At 44.0% G+C, this 23,431-nt stretch overlaps 1 protein-coding gene across 1 annotated transcript in view; it reads left to right on the top strand.

Moving 5' to 3' along the window:
- The window catches only part of LOC146789062 (intraflagellar transport protein 70A), a 276,982-nt gene that overhangs the window by 176,234 nt on the left and 77,317 nt on the right, over positions 1-23,431 (top strand). The window contains exons 13-16 of the mRNA XM_085629969.1: positions 4,458-4,534; positions 13,700-13,910; positions 17,374-17,445; positions 19,003-19,106. Of these exons, the coding sequence (XP_085486095.1) occupies positions 4,458-4,534; positions 13,700-13,910; positions 17,374-17,445; positions 19,003-19,106 (464 nt within the window). The remainder of the gene's footprint in view (positions 1-4,457; positions 4,535-13,699; positions 13,911-17,373; positions 17,446-19,002; positions 19,107-23,431) is intronic.

The raw sequence follows: 23,431 nt of genomic DNA, 5'->3' as shown, positions 1-23,431 counted from the left end.
TCATGGCCACTTAAGAGCTATTATACAACCTTGTTTGCTCAGCTCCTACAAAATGCTCTTTCTGGTGACCTGTTAGATTTATTCTATGTGATCATTATCAATTTCCTAATAGGACCTGAAATGTGGGCTGTGTCATTGCATAGCCTCTTCTGTGTCCAGAACACTGGATTGATACACTTGGGCCAGTATCCCAACCAGATGCCGAAGTCCTGGTAGAGTTAAATGGGGAAGTCCAAACAACCCTACAGAACCTGGACTCGGAAAATACATATAAAAATTGTATGGTTCTCTGAAGTGACGGATTATGGCTGGGTGTCTCTAAATCTCCAGTAATGGAATACTAATTTTTGGAGATGCTACTAACAAAGTTTGCATATCACAATTAGTCACAATATTAACTAATTAATCTTTCTAATATATTACCCTTCGTACTTTTAGCAAGAATATATTTAAAAGACACCAATTGTGCATTTTATCATCACAATCATATAGCATTTATTTAGCTCATAATATGAATTTAAAAATAAATTATTCCATATTGATTAAGGAAAATACACAGCCCTTCTGCAGATTTTGAATGGGGTGTTGTTAGACCTGTCAGTCTTAGGGTGGTATTCCTACAAACCTTTTGCCTATGTGTTTCCCATATTTGCTGTCCTTCGTTTTGTTGGACTTGGAACTCTGTGCACTTTACCACTGCTAATCAGTGTAAAGTGCTTGTGCATTGTTCTCTAAACGTGGTTTGATTGGCATGTACCTTATTGTCATTTTTAATTCACTAATAAATCCCTTCTATAGTGGTATACCATATAGACAGGGCCTGTAAATTAAATGCTACCAGTGGGCCTGCAGCACTAATTGTGCCACCCACTTAAATATCACCTTGAAACATGTCCCAGGCCTGTCATTGCAGCCTGAATGATGTGTCACACTGCCATGTTGACTTGGCATTTAAACCCCCTTGCCAAGACTTAAACTCTCCTTTTATTACATATAAGTCACCCCTAATGTAGGTCTTAAGTAGCCCAGAGGGTAGGGTTCTGCGTAATTAAAAGGTTGGACCTATACTATTAAGTTTTACATGCCCTGGTAGAGGAGAACTGCTAAATTCATTTTTCACTACTGTGAGGCCTATCACTCCCACAGTATAACATTTGGGATTCCTTATTACATTTAATAAGTGTAATTCCTTATTGAGAGGAGGTGGATATATCATGTTTGGTACTTGTGAAATTGTATTAATAACCCCTCTTTAATGATAAAGCCTGATTTTCCATTACAGATTTGAAAATGTCACTTTAAGAAAGTTGGCATTTTCCTGCCCTTAGCCTTTTTGTGCCTGCAGCCAGCCTTGGGTCACATGACTGGGTGTAGCTGACAGTTAAGCTTTGTGAATTGCTCCCATACAGTTACACAATAGGGGGATTAAGTGTGCCTCAATGGGCAATCAACTGGAAGGTTGGGGGCATAGCTGACCACAGCCCCAGTGTCCAGTCTCCACACAAAGGACCTAACAACCCTGCATTGTCACTTCGGCCAACTTGGAGCCGAGGCCGGGTAGTCAGAAAGTTCATGCATTTCAAAGAACCTTTCCATAAGCTTCTCTCACCTTCCAGAAGAAGGGCACCAGGGTATAAGAATGGGACCTTTAGGCCCACTCTTCAGTTCACTACTGGACCTGTGGAAGGACTCTCAGAGGATTGCCTGCTGCTGTAACCTGCTGTGCACTCTGTCAGATAGCTGCTCTACCTGGAAGCACTGCTTTTCAGCCTCGAGCCTGCCTTGAACCGTCAGAGGCCAGTCCTGCTGTGGAGCCCTGCATGTTCACCTGCACCCAGGATTGCCAGAAGTTACTGCAAGGTCTAGTTAGCTGGCCTCCTGTTCAGAGATACATGAACATAAAAATCTCCCTCTATCTTGAACCTGCACCTGGTACAAGCCTGAGTGAGTCCTGAACCCCTAAGAGTTGTCCCACCAGTCCTGGACCCTTTGTTGTGGTGCTAAAGGTACCCAGATGACCAACTTCCAAAACTGAGGACTTGGGCAAAAGTTGGCAAAAAAGTGCTCTGAGAACCAGGAGGAGACCGGCACCAACCTGCTCACCTATCTGCGAGGTGCATCACAGGTCGGCTTCTCCCACTACTTTTTTCTCCTCAGCAGCAAATCCTTGTCAGCTATCCTTCGTCAAAGGGATATCCAACCTCGTTGAACTGTCTTCGACTACAACCCTCTGTCTCGTCCCAGTGGAGATTTTCAACTCCTTTTCGGCGACTAGGTCTAAAGGAAAAAATCATCACAGCGGCTTAGCTCCATGGCCATCCGGCAACAACGCTCCCTACTTGGACACTCCAGCGACCTTTCCCGACTGAACTTCTAACTTCTCAGACATTTTTCTTCAAGAATGTTTTTAAGTCCAAAGGTAAGCACTGACCATGCCCAATCGACTCTTGTATCGGAACCGCGTTCCATCACAGTCATCCTTACCTTTCGGCATCAACCTGGTTCTTGAGCGACCAGATCTCTGCGTTTGGAGCTTTGATCTTTTAGGCACTAGATTTCACTAAAACCTTTTAAAAGAAATTACTCTGGTTCTTCTGGTCGGAGTTTTGGTGTTTTAGTGTCTATTCTTTTTTTTTAATTTACTCTATTTTTCTAAATTGGTTTAGGATTTTTCTTGTGTGTTTTCACTTTGTTTCTGTCTGTATGCTCCATAAATACTTTGCACATTGCCTCTAAGTTAAGCCTGACTGCCTTTTGTGCCAAGCTATCCTGGGTTAAGCACGGGTTAATTTAGTGACTTTTTGTGGTTCTCCCTGCAAGGGATTGTGGCTGTTGCTTTACCAGGGCTCACACCCAAGTTAGCCAACGACTCAATTTTTCATACACAACACACTAGAATTGTCCATTATACGCCCTGAGGTAGATCATGTAATTAAGCAAGGAGACTGTTCTACCTCACTTACAGCCTTAATATTTTTGGAAAATAACTGGTATGCTCTCAAAACAGGTTGCATTGTTTTGGCCTAAAGATTATAGGCCTCCTCCGGACATTAGAATGCAAATGTGAGCTTGTTTCACTTAATGTAGGAAGGGCGGATGCCCAAACTGATCACACCGAGCACTGACATCACCATTTCTGGCCAGTCATTCAAAGCCGGTGATTACAGGGTTCCACTGAAGGTTTATCGAGTTGTTAACTCATAGTACCAAGTGAAGTCCTGCACCAGCCGTATGCAACAAGGAAATAGATTCCCTCTGTAGTGAACACCCACGGACGCCTCTATCTCTGGAGAGCCATGGACGAATACCAACAAAGAAGGCAAAAGTGGGCAAGCAAGTTACATTTTTAGGTCTTGTATTAGTCCAGGCTTTTGTTTTTGATTTGAAGTCCTGGTAGAGGGTTTTACTTCTGTCGGTGTTCAAAGTCTTTTGGGAATAGTACAGTCTTCTAACACTTCCAAAATGTAGATAGCTCTATTGAGACATCATTACCAGTGTTACTAAGAGAAGCCAGTAACCAGACAGGGTGTAGGTCAGCGATGTCTAATATTTGCCGAGGTGGGTGAGCCATTCTAGAATTTTAGGTTAATCATGACTACCTGAATGATTTCCATTTATTGTTTCCTGGACTAACTTTGGAAATCCATGCTTAAATTCATTTACAAATAAAACATGACTGAGAAAATACCCAGATAAAATGAGGTTGTCACTTTAGACATCCACTCGTCTAGTGTTAAACCTAGACTTACACCAGTACACATTTAATTTAGATACACGTCCTTTCATATTCAATTGATATAACTTTTTACATGATTGAGCAGACAGTAAAACAATGAGAACTGCATTTGTTTTTGAAGTTTTTGAATACTTCATTTGAAACCATGCATGGTAGCAATTTTCATGTAGCAACATGACAGCATTGGAAATAGTGGTTCTCTATCAAAGCTGTGTGAGAGGCCATTTCATACATCATCCTTATTTTGTTTTTCTCAGTGCTAAAGTTAAGTTAAAGTTAAGTTCCTTCCTAACTGGTGTTGGATTTCCCTGTAACCAATCAATTGCTTTGATTATTTTGTTTGAGTCCATTTAAGTTCACATTGCTTACATTTCAGAAGGGCTTTCATCCCATACAGATAAAAGGCCGGATAGATCAATGGTACTAAGAGAAGTTATGCCACAACAACTTTGTTGATGTGTCTATTATTGAGGTGACTTCACACTTCGTATACTTGGAACATAATTCCTGGATACTCCATCATGAATTTCTGATTTCCAGCAATATTTTAAATTGATTTTCAAAATCCATACATCTCATTTTAACCCACATGCCACTCAAATCCATCTTGTAAGTGGCATTATTGAGGGTACATGACTTGTAGTTGTTCTAGTGGCAACGTTTATGTGTTTCCAAACTTCTGTTTAAGAACCTCCACTTTTAACATTAGTGTCTCTTAAAGGTGCAAGAATCAAGACACAGCCGAGACGATGAATCCGTGAAGAAAGCAGTGAATGAGTATGATGAAGCTCTCGAAAAGTAAGACTCCTCATTTGACTCTCCTTCATACATTGTTGTCCTACTTTAAATTTGTATGTGTTCATGACCTTGGTTAGTCAGATGAAAAGCCTTCTTTTGTCTAACTTTTTTTTTTTTAATAAACTTTTTATTGGTTTTCTTAGAGCATAAAGAACAATCTGTGACATAGCATAGCGTGAGAATCATTATATCAGTATACATAATATCAGTCCACATTTTGTCTAACTTTTTAAACAGTAAACAGTACTCTTGGTTTTCATTACAGTAAGCTTTTAAGTAAACAAGAGATGTGTTGATGTTCAGCAGCTCCCAACCCAGAACATTAGGTACTCAAACTGAAAGCAGTTTAATGAACTTTGCACACTTCAACCAATCCTTTCTTTAAACTTGCGTGGATTAATACTTTAACATTTAAAGTGTAACATTCTCAAAGCATTGATCTAACCACAAAAAGTGCTTTGTGACTTCAAAGCTGTTTATCCTCCCATAATTGTTTGCTCTTCAGGATTCACTTTAGTTATTCAACTCCACACACAATGTTGATGTGTTTGAACACTACCCCATAATTGTTAAAGTTATTTTGATTTATGAAGCAAGCATTTTCCCTTCACTCACATAGCTTATTTGTATAGTAAAGTACTCTTGACTTGATGCCTGTCTGCTCTAACCTCGTTGGGATTCTTGTGCTGTCAGATCAAGGATGCTAGCTGTTGATACGTTTGTACTTGCCTTAGGATTCATCTGTTATGTTATGTTATGTTATGTTATGTTATGTTATGTTATGCAGGTTTTTGTATAGCGTACGGCTACTCGAAAGAGTGTCCCGACGCATCTGCGTGTCCTTAGGCAACCGTCTCACCTAGATTCCTCTTTTTCAGGAACTGCTTTACACTATACCTTTCCAGCTGAAAAATGCTTTTAGGTTGAATGCCTGAATCTGATTACTCATCCAATTTAATCTTCTTTGCAAGCAAACTCTCAGTGATAAAAAATGAACATCACACAGCCCTCTGCCGTCAGTACCCCTCACATTGTTATTGAAAGCCTGCATTAAATGTCAAAGATTATGCTCTGTGACTAATCTGCATAGTTTCAGCATTACCTGTTTAGGGAATCTCCACATGGGGCCAGACTACACAAAGTGCCCTGGGACACAACAGGCATGTGTGCCTTCTTCTGCGTTCCCGTGGCACTTGGTATTACAAACGGGGCCGCAGATAATTGTGCAGCCCTTTCTACAATACTGATCGCGTCTGCCCAAATGTGGCACTGAAATTATCTCAAGGGGGCGTTGCCTCTGCACCGCTGGCGTGTTATAGATGCAGACGCAGAGGCAATGGAGCAGAAGGGAGCATTGACTGCTCTTTATAAAAAGTTGCTGACACACCTGATTTGTTTTCTAAATCCCCTATAGACTTTGGTATAGACAATATGGTGTAAAATTGGCAGGCATCTCGCACTCCTCCTGGTCAGTTATTTACTGTGGAAAAAGGTGCTTGGAGGCCACAAAAAACATCACATAGAACTCACATGGTATTAGAGGGGCCGACCCCATTAAAAACAAAAAAAAAATCAGTACAGAAACAGTGGGAAATCGGAAATGAGGGGATTTATTATACTCAAACTATTGTCAAAAATATATATTATATGAGCAATGTAAAACATTCCTGTATACCTTTATACCACTCTTGCGACCAGGCTGCCAGCTTATCAGCGGGAACACCCCTGGAAAAAGGCACAACTTCCAATTCTTTGTGCCTAGATAAGGTGGTTGTCTGGCAAGAATGGCATGGCAATCGTAGCCTGATTAAGGTGCTTCCATTGGTAACCCAGTAGTGGGCTTGGTCGCTTAGTGATCACTTTCTAGGTAAGGTGGCATTGCAAGCACATGTCGTAAGAGTCTTTTAGAGATCATGGTCGGAGACATTAGTGAATCACACAGACTATTAATATGGCAGAATCCAATCTGTATAAGTGGTTTCCTTTAGGAATATACTCTGGTAGCACTATTGTATTATTAGGACTGTGTGTACCCAACCAAGTATAATTACAATCTAAAAGTTTATACACTAACTAAGGGGCAGTTAGTAAGACACTATATTCTATAAAACTGAGCTGCCATGTATCATAATGAAGTATCATAATTACTGACATAATGTGAAGAGAGTTGGTCAGTTGTGTATCTCCAGGACACATGTAAGATTACTTTTAGACCTCTCTTGAATACAGAAATTGATGAGCCCCTTCTTATGTGGTAGCTTTGATGTTGATGCTCTGATGAGAATGAGATGCACATGAATTAAGGTACAGGAGTATTATATGTTTGAGGCATATGAACTGTAGACATATGCTTTAGCATAGATCGCCATTTGGATTTGGGTACGGATGTTTGCACTTGGTTTTTGTTCGAAGAAGTCTTTGCAGTCACTGATCCCCATGTATCCAGTCACCCCAACTCTAAAGCTCCGGTATCACCTTCGTCCTCGTGCTCAGGTCGACACCATGAAAGAGTTTTGGATGCCCTCCCCTCCAGCTCAGCTACGAAACAGAAACACAAGCTTTCGGGCTCAATCCCCCAATCCCATTCCGGAGCTGAACCAACACCCTCGGCACCGAAACACAAACCTAAGACTTTATCGGCACCAAAGACACCTTTGACGCCGAAGCCCTCGGAGTCAAAATCCTCCAAACAAGAGACCCCGGAGCCGAAAACCTCCAAAGACAAAACCTTGGACCCGAAAGCCTCCAAAGACAAAGCCTCAGACATGAAAGCCTCCAAAGACAAAGACTCGGAGCAGAAAGCCTCAAAAACAAAAGTCTTGAAGTCGAAATCAACACCTAAAAGCTCGGAGCCGAAACCCTCCATGCCGAAAAGTTTGGAGCCGACACCTCAGACTCCTAAAGGTTCAGAGCCCAAACAAGCTAAAACCAAGCATTCCGACTCAAAACACTCTGCGCCAAAAGACTCTCAGCCAAATTCTTCCACGACGAAATCTCCTCCACCTAAAGAACCTTCACCCGAAGACCTTTCTTTGGATCCAAAACAAAATAGACTAAGCATTGACCCTAAAACTGGACACCTCCAGGCCATTCTTCCTAAAAAAAGGAAGCTGGATCTCACAGAGGATCATCCTATATCTCTAAAGAAAAAGGACATGGGTACTAACCCCTCTCCCCCTTGCATTACTCCATCCCCTCCATCTAATCCAAATTTGATCATTACACCATCAAATTCACCACCACCTCCACTATCACCTGACAAACAGGATGAAGAGTACGAGGATGGAAATGGAGATGAAGAACATGATGTGCTAATAGATCAGGATATGCCACATGACACAGATTCTTGGGAGAATTATGATAAGGAACCAGCTCACCATAACGACCCATACCTGTATCCCTCTAGACCCTCCCCACCTGATGACAACATAGGCTATGTGCAGCTTATCAACAGGGCAAGCCAATACCATTGGATGGAGCTTCATTCAGACCCTCTTGAACAGGATTTCCTACTTGAGACATTAACACACTCTCAAAGGTCTACCCATGCTTTGCCAATGCTCAAGGGCATGATAAAACATGCAGATGAGGTATTCAAAGACCCAGTCAGATCGAGAATACTCACACCTGGAGTAGACAAGAAATACAAGGCCGCTCCTACAGACCCTATATACCTAAAGGGTCAATTACCCTTAGAATCTCTGGTGGTGTCAAAAGCCCGCAAGAGAGCTGACTCCCAGACCACAGGTGTCGCCCCCTCCTCCTGACAAGGAGTCAAAACTAATTGATGCCTCTGGCAAAAGAGTGGCTTCTCAGGCTGCTAACCACTGGCGTATTGCCAACGATCAGGCTTTGCCACCACATTACGATAGGACTCACTACGATGAGTTGGAAAAACTCATGCAAAGCTTGCCAGATGAGTATAAAAGCAAGGCCAATGACCTCATGCAAGAAGGTAAGCTCATTACCAACACTTCCATTAAATGCGCACTAGATGCGGCAGACACAGCATCTCGTGCCATCAACACTAGCGTACTATTACGCAGACACGCTTGGCTTGGAATCTCTGGATTCAAGCAGGAGGTACAATCCTCCATACTTAATCAGCCTTTCGATAAACAACATCTTTTCGGACCAGCTGTCGACAAGTCCCTGGAAAAGATGAAAAAAGACACTGAAACTGCAAAGTCCACGGGGGCTCTACAATTGCCTTCCACCAGAGTCTCCTTTTGCCGCTCCTTTTATAGGGGTGGCTCAAAGACAGTGTCTACAGATAATCCCTCCTCCTCTTACAAGGGCCAATACCCTCTTCCGGAGGAAATCTTCGAGGAAACTAAAGAGGCAATAATAATAAGGGAAGAGGCAGCGGTAACTCCACCCGCACTTCCTCTGCCAACAAACAGTGACTTCCCTCCACTACCCCCGACCATTCCACTCCTGTCGGGGGACGTCTCTCACAGTTCCTACCTGTCTGGAATTCAATCACCTCAGACAAGTGGGTAAGACAAATTATCCAGTATGGTTACTGCCTGGAACTTACCAGCACTCCCCTAAATATTCTTCCAAAACAACGGGTAATGTCACCAGAACATCTCACACTTTTGAAACAAGAAGTTCTTTTTCTGTTACAAAAACAGTTGATAGAACCAGTCCCATTGCATCATCATGGGACCGGAGTTTACTCCCTATATTTTTTAATCCCAAAAAAGGACAGCTCTCTCAGGCCTATACTGGACCTCAGCAGCTAAATCAATACTTTCAATCAGATCACTTCTACTTGGTCACCTTCCAACAGGTGCTCCCATTACTTCCGCAAGGCGAATTTCCATCCACTCCAGATTTAAAGGACGCTTACTTCCATATTCCCATTCACCCAGCTCACAGAAAATATCTCAGGTTCGTGGTGGACGGGCACCATTATCAATTCAAAGTTCTCCTCTTCGGGGTAACTACAGCACCCAGAGTCTTCACCAAGTGCCTCGCAGTAATCGCAGCTCATCTAAGAAGACAACATATTCACGTCTTCCCTTACCCGGACGATTGGCTAATAAAGGCCAGATTACAACACAGCTGCGTACACCACACTTACAAGACAGTTCAAATGTTTCACAACTTGGGATTCAGTGTAAATCTCAAAGTCTCACCATCAGCCATCCAACACGCAAGCGTATCTAGGAGCTGGCAGATACTTGCAAAGCTCTAGCATATCCCAACCCAGTCAGGATACGCAACATGCAAAATCTAATATCACAGTTTCTGCCTCAACACTCACTACCAGCAAGAGTGTTCATGCAGTTTATAGGAATGATGGCTTCTTGCATTCTAATCGCCCCTTATGCAAGACTCCAAATGCGTCACCTACAGGAATGCTTAGCACGTCAGTGGAACCAGGCTCAAGGTCAGTTAACATATCTGGTGTTGGTGGACGGCCGCACCCATCGCTCTCTGCAGTTGTGGAATACACAAAACTTTTCCAAGGGGCGGCCATTCGTCGACCCAGTTCCACAGGTAGTGCTAACAGCAGACGCATCCCTCACTGGTTGAGGAGCTCATCTTCAAAAACATACCATTCAGGGCTCAAAGCTCAAAGCATATGGAGATGGGACATACCTCAAATATATATCTCCTTGTGGAACACCTCCCAGGAGTAAACAATCAGATCGCAGATCTGCTCAGTCATCAAAGACAACAAATTCACGAATGGAAACTACATCCTCAAGTTCTCCTCCCATTCTTCCAGATGTGGGGCTATACAGAGATGGATCTGTTCGTCACACACCTCAATGCAAAATGCCCAAACTTTGCGTCCAGGTATCCACACCCATTGTCCATAGGCAATGCGCTATGTATGAATTGGTCAGGGAAATTTGCCTACGCTTTTCCACCTCTCCCGCTAATTCCATTACTGGTTCAAAAGCTCAAGCAACACTCTCTCACAATGATCCTAGTTGCTCCCACATGGGCTCGACAACCCTGGTTCACAACACTGTTGGAACTATCAGTGGTTCCTCAATAAAACTACATCTCTCCCCCAAGTTTCTCACTCAGAATCATGGAGAGATAAGACATCCAGATCCCAATCAACTCAACCTTGCGATCTGACACCTGAAATCATAGAGTTTGGATATCTTAATCTCCCACCAGACTGTATGAACGTCATTAAAGAGGCTAGACGTCCTAATAAAAGAGCATGCTATGCAGCAAAGTGGAAACGATTTGTAATTTACTGTAAAAACAATCAAATCAATCCACTAGATGTTTCAATCCAAAACATAATTTGCTATCTGTTACTCCTACAGCGGTCTTACATAGCATATACATGTATACGACTACATCTTGCTGCAATCGCGGCTTACCTACAAAACAGACAACACTTGTCTTTGTTTCGAGTGCCCGCTATCAAAGCCTTTATGGAAGGACTCAAAAGAATCATTCCTCCTAGACTTCCACCTTCTCCAGTGTGGAATCTTAACGTAGTCCTTACAAGACTCTTGGGCTCACCATTCGAACCACTGCTCAAATGTGAACTACAATTTCTCACTTGGAAGGTAGCCTTCCTTATAGCCATCGCATCTCTTAAGAGTTGGTGAGCTCCAGGCACTAACCATACAAGAACCATTCTTACAAATGTTTGCCCAAAGTCGTTTCTGCCTTTCATCTTAATCAGTCTGTTGAGTTACCAGTTTTTTTCCCTCAACCAGACTCAGTAGCAGAACGTGCTCTTCACACATTAGATGTAAAAAGAGCAATACTATATTACATTGAAAGAACTAAATCTTTTAGGAAAACTAAACACCACCGCATAAAGGCAATCCCATATCAAAAGCAGGTATTGCATGGTGGATAGTTAAGTGCATACAAATTTGCTACATTAAAGCTAAACACACATTGACAATTCCCCTTAGGGCGCATTCTACACGCAAACTAGGGGCTTCCATGGCATTCTTAGGGAACATACCCTTGGATGACATCTGCAACATGGTCTACACCACACACATTCACATAGCACTATTGTGTAGATGTGTTAGCGAGACAACAAGCTAGTGTGAACCAGGCTGTTTTAACAACACTACTTCAAACCACTGCAACAGATACAGGTTAGCCACCGCTGGGGAGATAACTACTATATAGTCTATCCTAAAGCATATGATTTACAGCTCATATGCCTAGAATGGAAAATGCTACTTACCCAGTATGCATCTGTTCTTGGCATATAGAGCTGTAGAGCCATATACGCCCACCCTCCTCCCCTGGTACCTTTATCTGTTGCAGTATTATCTTACTTAGATACATTATACATGGACATCTTTTTCTACTCTTACTAACTCCATCATCACCTGTACGGCAAAACAATCTGGGGATGGAGTCGATGCCCATGCAGACTATCTACCGAAAGTAGGAGTCACCTACCTGGTGACGGCAAATACTTCTTCTAACAAAAACAAAGTGCAAACATCCGGACCCAACACCAGATGGTGATCTATGTTAAAGCATATGACTCTACAGCTCTATATGCCAAGAACAGATGCATACTGGGTAAGTAGCATTTTCCTTACAGTGGCCATTAGAAATACGAAGTAAGATAATGGCAATGGGTGAAAGGTACTATACCTGCTGGACTGGGTAGGGAGGAGGGGGCAACCAGTAAAGCACAGGGCAGCTAGGTCAGAATAAGAGGCAATGGAACCACTTTGGCCAAGGGGATTGAGATGAATTGTTGATTTCTTCTCTCTAGCACTTTCTCTCTCTGTCACAAACTTCCTACTGCATTGTCATCTATTTGGGCTAACTTTGTTAAACGTGGTTGTATTTATACTATGACCCAATGCGATGTTCTTGGGCGCAATAATTCTAACTCTCTTTCCCCACATTCTATCTACTTCATCTCTCTATTTCCTCCCCCTAAAAACATGAATTCACTGTTCATCACTTCACTTCCCTTAACATCATCCAGACTATCTGTGGGCTCTTACACCCTCATTTCATTACCCTTCCTTCTGCTTAACCCATCCACTGTTCCTGCAATGCCTTAACAGGCTCAGGTTACGCATTGTATACTATTTTATTAATTCTACTAATAGTTGAGAATGTTTCCTATCTTAACAGATATAACTGCTGCAAAATAAAAATGGAATTAAATCCATTGTCTGCATGAGATCCAACCTGCTTTTATATTAATCTTTCCCACCTACCCACGGCTTGCTGTCCTTCTTGCGATCAATCTAAACTTCAAAAATACCTATCCCCTGTCCTTGTTCTGTAATCAATCTTAACCAATCATGTCAGTACAGATGTATCCTAAACCCATGGCCACTGAACCCCTAGATGTTTACTCTCTAAATTGTTTAAATGAGGGTTGGATTTGAACCATTCTGCCTTTAGAGGGATACCCTCTGAGCCATGAAGCTGAGAGCTCAATTCGCATGATCCTCCCACAAATTATAATACGGTTCTCATAACTTGTGTACGTTTTTAGACATTGAATACTTAGCATTAGTTTGTATTACTCAGAAACTTAGCCTCCTGTATCTGGTCCTTGTGTTCCTGTGATTCATATAAGCACATGTACCTTGTTAAGTATGCTTTGATGTGATATAAGACCTCTGTAATGTATTGCTATAGAAGGCTTGAAGTAACTGAGTTTAAATAATACTGGTGCAATGCTATAGGAACCCTCCTGGCCCATGGAAAATAGACAAAATGTATCCATAGTTTTTTATTACTCCTTCCACTGATCTATTTAATCAAGTAACTCCTGCAAAATAGGATAATTATGTTATTGTATTTTAGAATTTGTTGAGCTTCCCTTACGTTTTCTTCTTCAGATTTTAATGCATAAAATATATGTATATGATTTTCTCAGTTAATTCCTCATCTATAAGATGTTTCCTTTCCTATGAATGATATTGCAAGCCAACAAAATCACAGGATTTAATTATTGGTCAAACAGACGTGCTTTCTCTTAATATAATTATCACGTTAGGGCAGGCCGATAAATAGGCAGCTTTTTAAATAGTAGACCAGCAAAGTGAGTGGGAAAGGATGTGCCCAATAAGAGCCTTGGAGCAAGCTAATGTTATTTATTCGTCTAGAGTTTACCTGCACAAGTAAGGTCTTTAAAACTATGACTCACAATTTCAGTATTAACATATTTCTCATTCTAAGGTACATCCCAGTACTGATGGCACAAGCAAAAATCTACTGGAACATGGAGAATTACCAAATGGTGGAGAAAATCTTCCGGAAGTCGGTGGAGTTTTGCAACGAGCACGACGTATGGAAGCTGAATGTGGCTCATGTCTTGTTCATGCAGGAGAACAAGTACAAAGAGGCCATTGGATTTTATGAGCCTATTGTGAAAAAGCACTACGATAATGTAGGTACCTTTCTCGCTGTATCGTTTCTTGTAATTTCCAACTTGCATAATGGATTTACTATATACCTAAAAGCCATTTCGAGTTCACAAAACTAGTGATTTTGTGAATCTCAAGGTTTCTGTTTGCAAAAATGGCTCTGTACATCTGGCCCCTGGTCATTTATTTCAGAATTCTATAAATCTGTGTTGAGGATGTCATTGGTACTTCAATGCAAATAGGTTTAACAACTATTAAAAGATTGAGGATTAGAATGTTGGTTTTCTAGTCATAGCAGACTGTAAGTAGTGTTTGCCACCTGTGCAGACAGTATACAGATTTACTGATTTAGTAATCTGTTTTACCAATACATAGATAATATACACAAATCTAGGGCCACGTGTACTGTCCATTTTTTGGGTCATAAATACTCTGAATCTGAGTTTGCAACCGCAAAAAAACACTTTTTGGAGTCTCTAAACTTTTATTGACTCCTAAAATAGAATTGCAACTAGAAACAAATAGTTTTATATCATTGCCACATTTGGCTTTGGAACTCATTGATTTAGCATCTGAGTGTGTGTCACCAGATCCCTGGGTGGTTTTGTTCTTTTATAACTGCGAATAATTAACCTTCAAAAAATCTACAACATATTTTATATCCGAAAGCAGATACTGTTTTATATTCTATCTGACTAATGTGGTTTCTCAATTAAGCTAGTAAGATGAGGTGAAATTTGGAAATAAATGGGAGGGCAGCAAATTGATGTTTCTCCCATTGACATCCATGTGGTGCAATGCAACTTATACCGAATATTTATAACAGTATGAGGTTCATTAAATTAAAACCAAATAGATCCTCTCAATCCATACAGAGAATATGTGGTGTTTTTATGGGGGGTTGGAGAAAAATGGGATTTTGTGAAATTTATGCTGATAATCCTTGTCGAACAGCATGTCTCCTTGATGCTATGATTTCTGACAGCATGGCTAGCTCTCTCAACAAACATGCCTGTCAATCTGGTTTAAATCTGTTTATTAAGCATAACGTGCGCTTTTACATTTCCTTCTGCAACCCAAAGCTGGGAAAGTGTAACATTGAGGAATGTCAGTGCAAGAGTAATGTTTCGGTAATTGCAAGGCTTGCGAAGTGTGGTGGTTTTGTTGGTGTGTGGTAGTGATTTGAGAGTTGCATGGCATTTTTGTGCTTTTAACTAAGGCTTTCAAATGAGCAGGATACTACATTGTAGTAACACCAGTTTATTCTATCTGCAGAGCTGCAAATTGTTTGGTCTTTCTGACAGCCCGCACACATACCTTCCTATACCTTCCAGTATATATCTAAACAACCATTGATAAAGCCAATTGGTTTAAATTGTGTACATTGCAAGCAGTAGGGGTTCATAAACACCTTTGGTGCCTGGATACCTTCATGGGTGACCAGCAGCACTCTTCAAATCCACCATACATTACATTATATAAGCACAGAGACCAACGCACCTATAGACACCCATGGTACGGAGATCAACGCACCTATGGAGCTAAAACAACAGTTCAGAAAAGGGGGATTTGCATAAGATTAGCGCAGGATTATCTGTAGCAAGACCATGACCTGATGTACATCAGAAATAATACACCAACACTGGGGTTTACCCAAATTACCCTCCTTGGTTGGCCTTATCACCACATACAGTGGGGCTTAGTTCAAGTTTTACAGTACTTCTAAAGACAGGTATAAATAGTGTTTGCGTACTATTTTAGATTAAATGTTGAGGAATGTTTGCTGTCTCCTGCACACAAATTCCAGAAGGTCTAACCATATGTCTAATCCTTGTTCTGGGCTGTGGTCTCCTGTAGGTACTCGGAGAGATGAAGAAATTATGAAGCTGGTCAGTGGGGCTGTGATGCCTCGTGTCTTATGGCTCTATCTACTAAGCCCATTCTGCTATGATTTTCATGGTAAACAAGTGTTAGCTATCTTGGAGGACCTCAGTTGAAGATTGAGCTTTTTGCAAAGTATACTTGGAGTGGAGAAGCTAACTGATGGTTGAAGATTTTAGAGATGAGCCTGTTGTCTGTGGGTCAGCGATGGCTAAATCATCTTTGACTTGCTTTACTGCAAGAGGAATGCAGGTCTTTGTGAACGGTCCTTCTGTTAAGGGGGAGGGTCAGGTGAAGGCTAATTTCTGTTGGAGTAAGGCGGGCCAGGTCGATGCTTTGATTGAAGCTGTGCTGCCTGTGGTGGTGTCATTGTCGAAGGTATGTGGAAGGAAGCTTTGGAGCTGTTTTGATGCCTCTGCTAGATGCAGTGTGCTGTGATTCAGGTGCTAAAATAGTGTTTGATGTTGTGCAAGATCTGCTTTATACTCTGTATGCAAGAACTCACTGTCGTATGAGGTTTGATCAGTAGTTTCATGTTCATTATATTTTAGTTGGAAATAAATCTTTAATTGTCCATTTTGACGATAGTTTCATAGTCGTTATTGTAGGCCTGATATGACTACTGAGCAAGTGAAAGGGGCTTTTTTACCAAACTGTCTACATTTCTTGACCACGGCATTGTACTCCTCTCTGTACCATGTATTATTTAGTTGTGTGTTCGGTTTCTTTTTCCTTGGGCATGGTGAATATCCAAGTCAGGATAGAGTTGAAAGTTGACGTGGGCATTGCACGTTGACGTGGGCATTGCACTGATTTACTTAAAAGTGGAGTTTTTAGCATCTGTATTTAGAAGATTTTAAAAAACGTAGCAGTGCTAACAAGCACTTTCTTAATTTTATATCCAGAGATCGTTCAGTTCATTAGATTAACCACATCTCACCCATTTGTGAAGCGATCCAATGGATGTTCTATTGTCGCTGCGGAACATCAATAGTACCAATGTAGCTTTCTCCTTGTGTGCTCCTCATCTCTGATTGTGGTTCCTGGCTTCTTTTTTCTGCCTCCAGGTTAAAAACGGACTAGATAACCTTCGTTAATTTTCATCTAAATTTGAAATCATATTTTTTATATAAATTGCATGGTTTGTGTTAATTTTTCACTTGTTCATTAGCATAAAATAACGAATTAAATCAGGATTCTTGCTGCCGTTTGCCAGTGTTGCAACTTTTTCCTGTTTTGTTTGGAAACCTGTCTGATGATGGCACCATACAAATGTGTGCCCAGTTGAAGGGTTTGTTCATCAGCCCTTGTTTTTCATACTTACTTCCTAAATGCTGGTATATTTATTGTGTGCAAAATAGACTGATTAATCAATCTTGTATTTCTCAGTGCGGTGGTTGTCTCAAACATAAGGCTCGAAACTGACTACATGGTGTGTATAAGATCATGCTGGCGTCACCATCTTGTCCAGTTGTTATATATAAACATCTGAACTTGCACAATTATAGAAAAAACGAATCTCGTTTCCCTTCTTGTCTGCTTAATTCCCATAATGTAAACCAAGGTGAGAATTAAAAGCTGCTCTTTCTGTCTTTGATATTTTAGATTTTAAATGTCAGCGCAATAGTCTTGGCCAATTTGTGTGTTTCGTATATCATGACGAGTCAAAACGAAGAGGTAAGTGATTAATAATGTGCAAAAAAAAATAATAAACAAAAAAATGATATATATATTCTGGTAATTAATATGTGTTCTATCACTTTTACTGATATTTGAATAGAGCTCCCATATTTGAGTTCACAAAGTTGTATTCAAATAGATCCCAGTGACACATTCTTTGAAACAATAACACTCCCTCAATCTGTTCTGTGTGGAGATACCACCGTGGCTTATAGGTAATCCTGACAGTTCTTGTCTGCTGTGACCCCACCCTAGCCATATAAAGATGTTCCTCTTCAGTGACTGTCAGTTTTACCTCAGTAAGTCCCTCACTTCTGGATACCTTTCTTGGGTCTTATAATCTAAGGAGAGGATGGACATTGGAATGACAGTCTCTTGAGGATATTCTGAGTGGTATTCTGATAACCACTATAAGGTGTGCCCTAGCCATTTACAGTCACCAGTCGGGATGGCACGCGAGGACCTAAGTGTATAGTACAAGTTGGGCAGCAAACGGCCTTGGGGAAATATTTTACTGATACTTCAGTTTGCACCTCTCTGGTGCTTCTCCTTTCCTGTCCTCATCATTGAACAGGTAGCTGTCCCTAAAATCTTTAACCCTCTGTTTTCACATCTGGAAAAGAAGAGACTGTAAGAATTAGGGGACCCTATTTCCTGATGAATTTGCAGGACCCTACAATTGTGGCCTTTTACAAAGGGCAAAACCACGTTGACAATACCTGACAGTTAGGGTCATAACCGTCTATTTCAGTTTATAAACTTGTGACTAGGGAGGAGGGGAATCGATAAAAGAAATTAAGCCTCCCAAACTAAATTGCATACTTTATATAGAATGAATGACGCAGGATAGGCTCGAAACCTGGTTAGGCGGGGGGAGGTGGGGATTTGAAAGTGGAGTGAGTGTGAGTGTGCGCGTGTGTGTGTGAGTGAGTGAGTGTTATATTTAGATAAAATACACGTACACCATGGCAGTGAATAATTGTGGCCCAATAATGCATATTATTAACAGCAACTTTATTAGGAAATGCACATTCACATATTTATTACTACAGTGAAAAGGTAAAATTCACGTTTATCACAGCAGAACGAACTTAACATGAGAGAATCACTGTTTACTGCCTCACGGATTGCATATGATAATTGCTTTGCACGTGGAATCAACTTTCCTCTTAGTCCTGAGACCTCTTTAAAGTGATTTTCCTTTACTGCATGAATTAAATCCACTTTCATTCTGTATTATCTTTTTTTAAATAAACTTGTAAAATTGACATGGCATATACACTCACTATGTGCAAAATTGCACAATGTAATATGATATTTATAAGCATTGTGGGAGCAAATGGGCAACATGACCCACTGGAGGCTTCACCTGTCGCGGGGCATGGCTCCACCTCATACTGAAGAGTGGTAACAAATAACACATTGCACACACTCACACTCACTCTCTCTCTCTCTCTCTTTATTCACTCACACATATATATGTATATATATATATATATATATATATATATTATATCATGCTTTCACACTGGTGACTTGTTATTCTTCAATTAGGCAGAAGAACTCATGAGAAAGATCGAAAAGGAGGAGGAAACCTTGGCATATGATGATCCCGAGAAGAAAATTTACCACCTATGTATTGTGAACCTCGTCATTGGGTAAGACTTGCATTGTGATTTTCTGGTTCTTATTAAAGAGAGAAGTGTTTCCATACTTGGTTCCTGTAGCAGAAGCAACACACACCATCATACTAAGGTGCCTGATTATAATTTGACCAGATCGCAATTCCTGAGTGGAATTCCATTCCTCTGAATTATAAGTAGAATGGTGGTCCTCCACCAAGATTTCCTGGGTGCCGGAACATGGGATCTGATTTTACCAGCCAGAAAATCCAACCAGTGAAATCTCATTGGGAATAGGCTGCAGTGCAGTCTGGCTGTAATCCATGTCCCCACTTGGCCGTCTAAATATAATGTTCCACCCCGGCAGGCAACACCCTTCCCTTCCCTACCCAACTCCCGCTGTCACCACTGGCCTCAACAAGCCTTTTGCACATAGTGAATACCTGTTCAGAGCAAGCCGTAAATGAGTGTATCTGAAAGAAACACGTTAGTTAGATTCCTCACCTTAGAATATCCCCAGGCGTCAGACTGGATCCGGAAGATTTTTCGTCAGCAATACCCCTTGCGCGTCGCTAGGCGTTGTCTGCGGCTCCGCGTCCGTCGTCGGCGTCGTGCGCCGGAATGACGTCGTCGGAGTACTTAGACGCCGCTCTCGCGCGCTGACGTCAGTTCTTCTTTTTTCCGCGCCAGTAAGCGCAGATCCGGGAGAGCTACCCCTTTTAGTCTTTTTTGACTAAGTTTTTTGATCCTTTTTGATCTTGTCTCGACTCCGGTGCCGGTAGGATGCCTGGTTTTAAAGCCTGTGCTGACTGCAACCGCTTGATGTCGGTTACGGACCATCACCGCCGGTGCCTTTACTGCTTGGGCCTCGACCACGACGCTGCATCGTGTTCGGACTGCAAGGCCCTGACCTCGAAGGCTAGACGGGAGCGGTCCCGTAAGCTTCTCGAGCTTCGCCACTCGGCTCCGCGCCCCTCTCGATCCCGGTCCAGGAGGAGGTCCAAGGATCGGTCGCGGAGCCGAAGCCAACGTCATCATCGATCGTCGGGCTCCAAGTCTTCGAGTAAGTCGAAGCACTCCAAGAAGTCTAAGAGGCGACACCGCTCTTCGGACTCCCCTCGCCGGTCGCGCGACTCGGCCGAGGGTCAGGGTGGTTCCACCCCCGCGGCTCCAGCGGAGCCGCAGGCGTCGCGCAAGTCCCCATACCCACCGGTCCCTGGGACTGACGCGACGCCGGCGGAAGTCAGTGCCTTGCTCTCGGCCATGAGGAACCTGGCTCCGCCGTCGACGCCCGCTGGCGCGCCTTCGGGCCCCGCGGACCCGACTGGGCAACCTTGCCTGCCGGCGGCTCCGGCCCCAGCGCCGTCAACGGCTCCGGCCTCGACGCCGCAAGTGCCCGAGGGACCCGTTCCCGAGTCCCCGCTGACGCCGGTCGACCTCGTCACGCCTCCTCCGCCGGCGTCGACACCGGTACCACCTCCGACGCCGGCTCTGCTCGGCGTCGAGCCCCAGTTCAGCCCCGCTCCGGGCCCGGCGCCGTTACGGCGTCGATGGATGCCGCTTTCGGCGCCGCTGGAGACACATTATGTCTATCGCCCGGCTCCGATCCTTCCTCCTGCATACCAGGAATCGGATGACGGGGGCGACTGGGAGGGATCCGAGGATCCTATGGCCGTTCAGGCTCAGCTGTCTCAGGACTGGGCAGATGAACTGGGGGAGGCCAGTGGCCTGGATACCTCTCCAGACACTGGATTCATCTCTCCTCCGACTGTGGCTTCGGAGGAGGGTGCTGCTTTCTCTGTGGTGCTGCGCAAGGCGGCCGCAGCCCTTGGGCTCGAGCTACCTGCCGTGGCTGTGAGGACTAATGTCCTCACTGAGGTGCTTCAGTCTGCAGCAAGCTCCACTGAGCCTCTGCTGCAATTCAATGAGGCCCTCATTGACGTTCTGCAGGGCACCTGGTCCAAGCCCTCCACAGTCCCTCCTGTGGACAGGAACGTCGCCAGGCGCCACCGCCCTGCTCCGGGCGACCCCAGTTTTCTGTCCCAACACCCTACCCCCGAGAGCCTGGTTATCCAGGCCTCTACCTTCCAATCCTCCTTCCCGACCGCTCCGCCGGACCGGGATTCCAAGAGACTGGAACAGTTTGGCAAAAAGCTGTTCTCCTCCCTTAGTTTGGGCCTGCGGTCCTTGAACACCGCCTGTCTCTTGGACCGTTATTCTGTGGGATACGGTGGAGGACGTGCTGCCCCTGTGTCCGGAGGAGGTCCAGACATGACTTACCCAGGCTCTGGCCGATGGGAGGTGTTAGACCTGTCAGCCCTTTGGCGGTTCCCTCCTCATGTTATTATTTTTAACCCTTGTCCCCTTCTCATTTTTTTTTTCTGTCTACCAAGCTTTTAGGGGTGCTGATGTAGAGGTTCTGGGTGTCTTTTCCACATCAGGTGTGGGAAAGGCGCAAGGTGCTCCCCTGAGGTAGATAGGTGAGGAAGGTAGGATTCACAAAATGGTGGCTCCAACTGTCACCTCAGCGCCCGGGCTATGACTGCCATGGGAGATTCCAGAACCTTCTGGACTCCTCTGGCAAGTCCAGCCCAAGGTGATAAATAGAGGTGGCAGGAGGGCGGCCATTTTAGAGTCAAGGTAGGCGGTGGAGTAGGCAGGAGTGAGGCACCTGAGTGGTGAGGTGATTGCGCGGGATTGGGAGAGGACAGACCCTAGGGTCTGCGCGAACCCCCCCTACCTAGTCGACATCACCCTCTATCATTTGACCGATCCCTGCACTCAGCCAAAGACCCTGGGAGGCATTGTTTCCTGGTCAAGGGTCCCTAGCGTAATCTGGAAGCCTGAAGAGGAATCCCAGGGAGGAATTGCCGTTGGGACTGCCTTAACCTCCATGGTTGTCATTTGGGAATCTGACCTCCCCCAGTGACGATAATGACGGCACACCATCGTGGGCTTTAGGGCAGTGAGCTGTGCTGAATACTCCCCGGGCTAGTGGATCTGCTCTTCTGGTCTGCCGTGAGCCATGCCCCTTAATCTCTGCCTACAAGCGCTGGCCCCGATCTAAGATCCTCACCTCCAGTCATTCCGAGGGTGGGCCTGTCTGCGGGCCCCCGGTGGAGGCCTGAAGGAGCAGTGGAGTCTGGTGGGGTGCTGGGACTCTCCGGTGTGGCCTGCAGCCATCGCGCGCGTCAGCTGTGTGGAGAGCTGTCAACGCGCCGATCATCTGTCTTCAGAAGCGGCGGCCAGGAAGCCGAGCCGGGGCTGGCCTGGAAGCTGACACCCGGGTCACGTGAGACGGGCCATCAAGGAAGTACCGCCCCTCCCAGCAGCCGTGAGACGAGGCCGCACCCCCCACGAGTCGCGCTGCGTTCGGCAGCGGCGGAAGTGCCTGACGGAGACAGGGTTGCGCTCCCGCAAGTCGCGCTGCGGTCGGCAGTGGCGGGAGCGCCTGACAGAGTGAGAAAGGCCGGGAAGTGCCCAAGAAGAATTGGATCGGTGAAGCTCACCTCACGGGAAATTCCTTGAGGGTGGGGGGTAGTCTATAAGTGGTTTTCCCTTAACCCCAGTCAGAAAGCCCCCCCCTTGCTGTGGAGACTAACGAGCCCCGCTGCCGGTGGAGGACCTCGAGCCTGGATTGAAGTAAGCTGGGCTTTGGAGGGGCGGGGAGCCTGGATTTTGACTAAGGGGCCGGGAGCGCTGAAGTATCCTGACGCGGGACTAAACTCTGGGGAGTACAGATCTCCTATGCTGAGAACAACCGTCCCCAGTCCAGTAAAAACAGGGACTTTTAAGATACCGCCAGAACGTCATGGTTTCGGCCCTATGCCACAGGTAGACTACAGGTGAATTGTTGGAAGGGTCCCCCTTGGTTGCCAGCAACAAGCAACCGCCAGCTGAATACCTCATAAGCAGAGATTGGATCGGGTTGGCAGGATAGGAACAAGGAGGTTTAGCTGTGAGGGGAATGTTTAGAGGAGTCTAAATGTGGTTTTGGAAATGTGGTTTGAGACTCACCAAGTAGAAATGTAAATAGGTCTCCAGATTCAAGGCGGGAGGAGAAGCAAAGAGTGTTTTAGAGACAATTCTACGAACTGTTTTGTTAGAATATTAATGTCATTTTAAATGCATGTGAAATGTCGATTTCTGTCATGCGGAACTGAGAATACCTGTAATGTAATTATCTGCTACACTCCAAAGTGAGGAACCAGAAAACTAAGTTTGTTAGGAAAAGATAAAGACTTGGAGTATTCCATAAATTAAATCGGTGTAGTGTTCTTTTTGGGTGATGTGACGCAGGATTGCGAGCTGAGTGGGATGCAGGCCTGAAAGGCCAAAAGGAGTGTTCAGCCGAGTGACTT

Source organism: Triturus cristatus, chromosome 10 (genome assembly GCF_964204655.1).
Source record: "Triturus cristatus chromosome 10, aTriCri1.1, whole genome shotgun sequence".
In the NCBI taxonomy this organism is placed as follows: Eukaryota; Metazoa; Chordata; class Amphibia; order Caudata; family Salamandridae; genus Triturus; species Triturus cristatus.
This window is presented reverse-complemented; position numbering and strand designations above follow the sequence as displayed.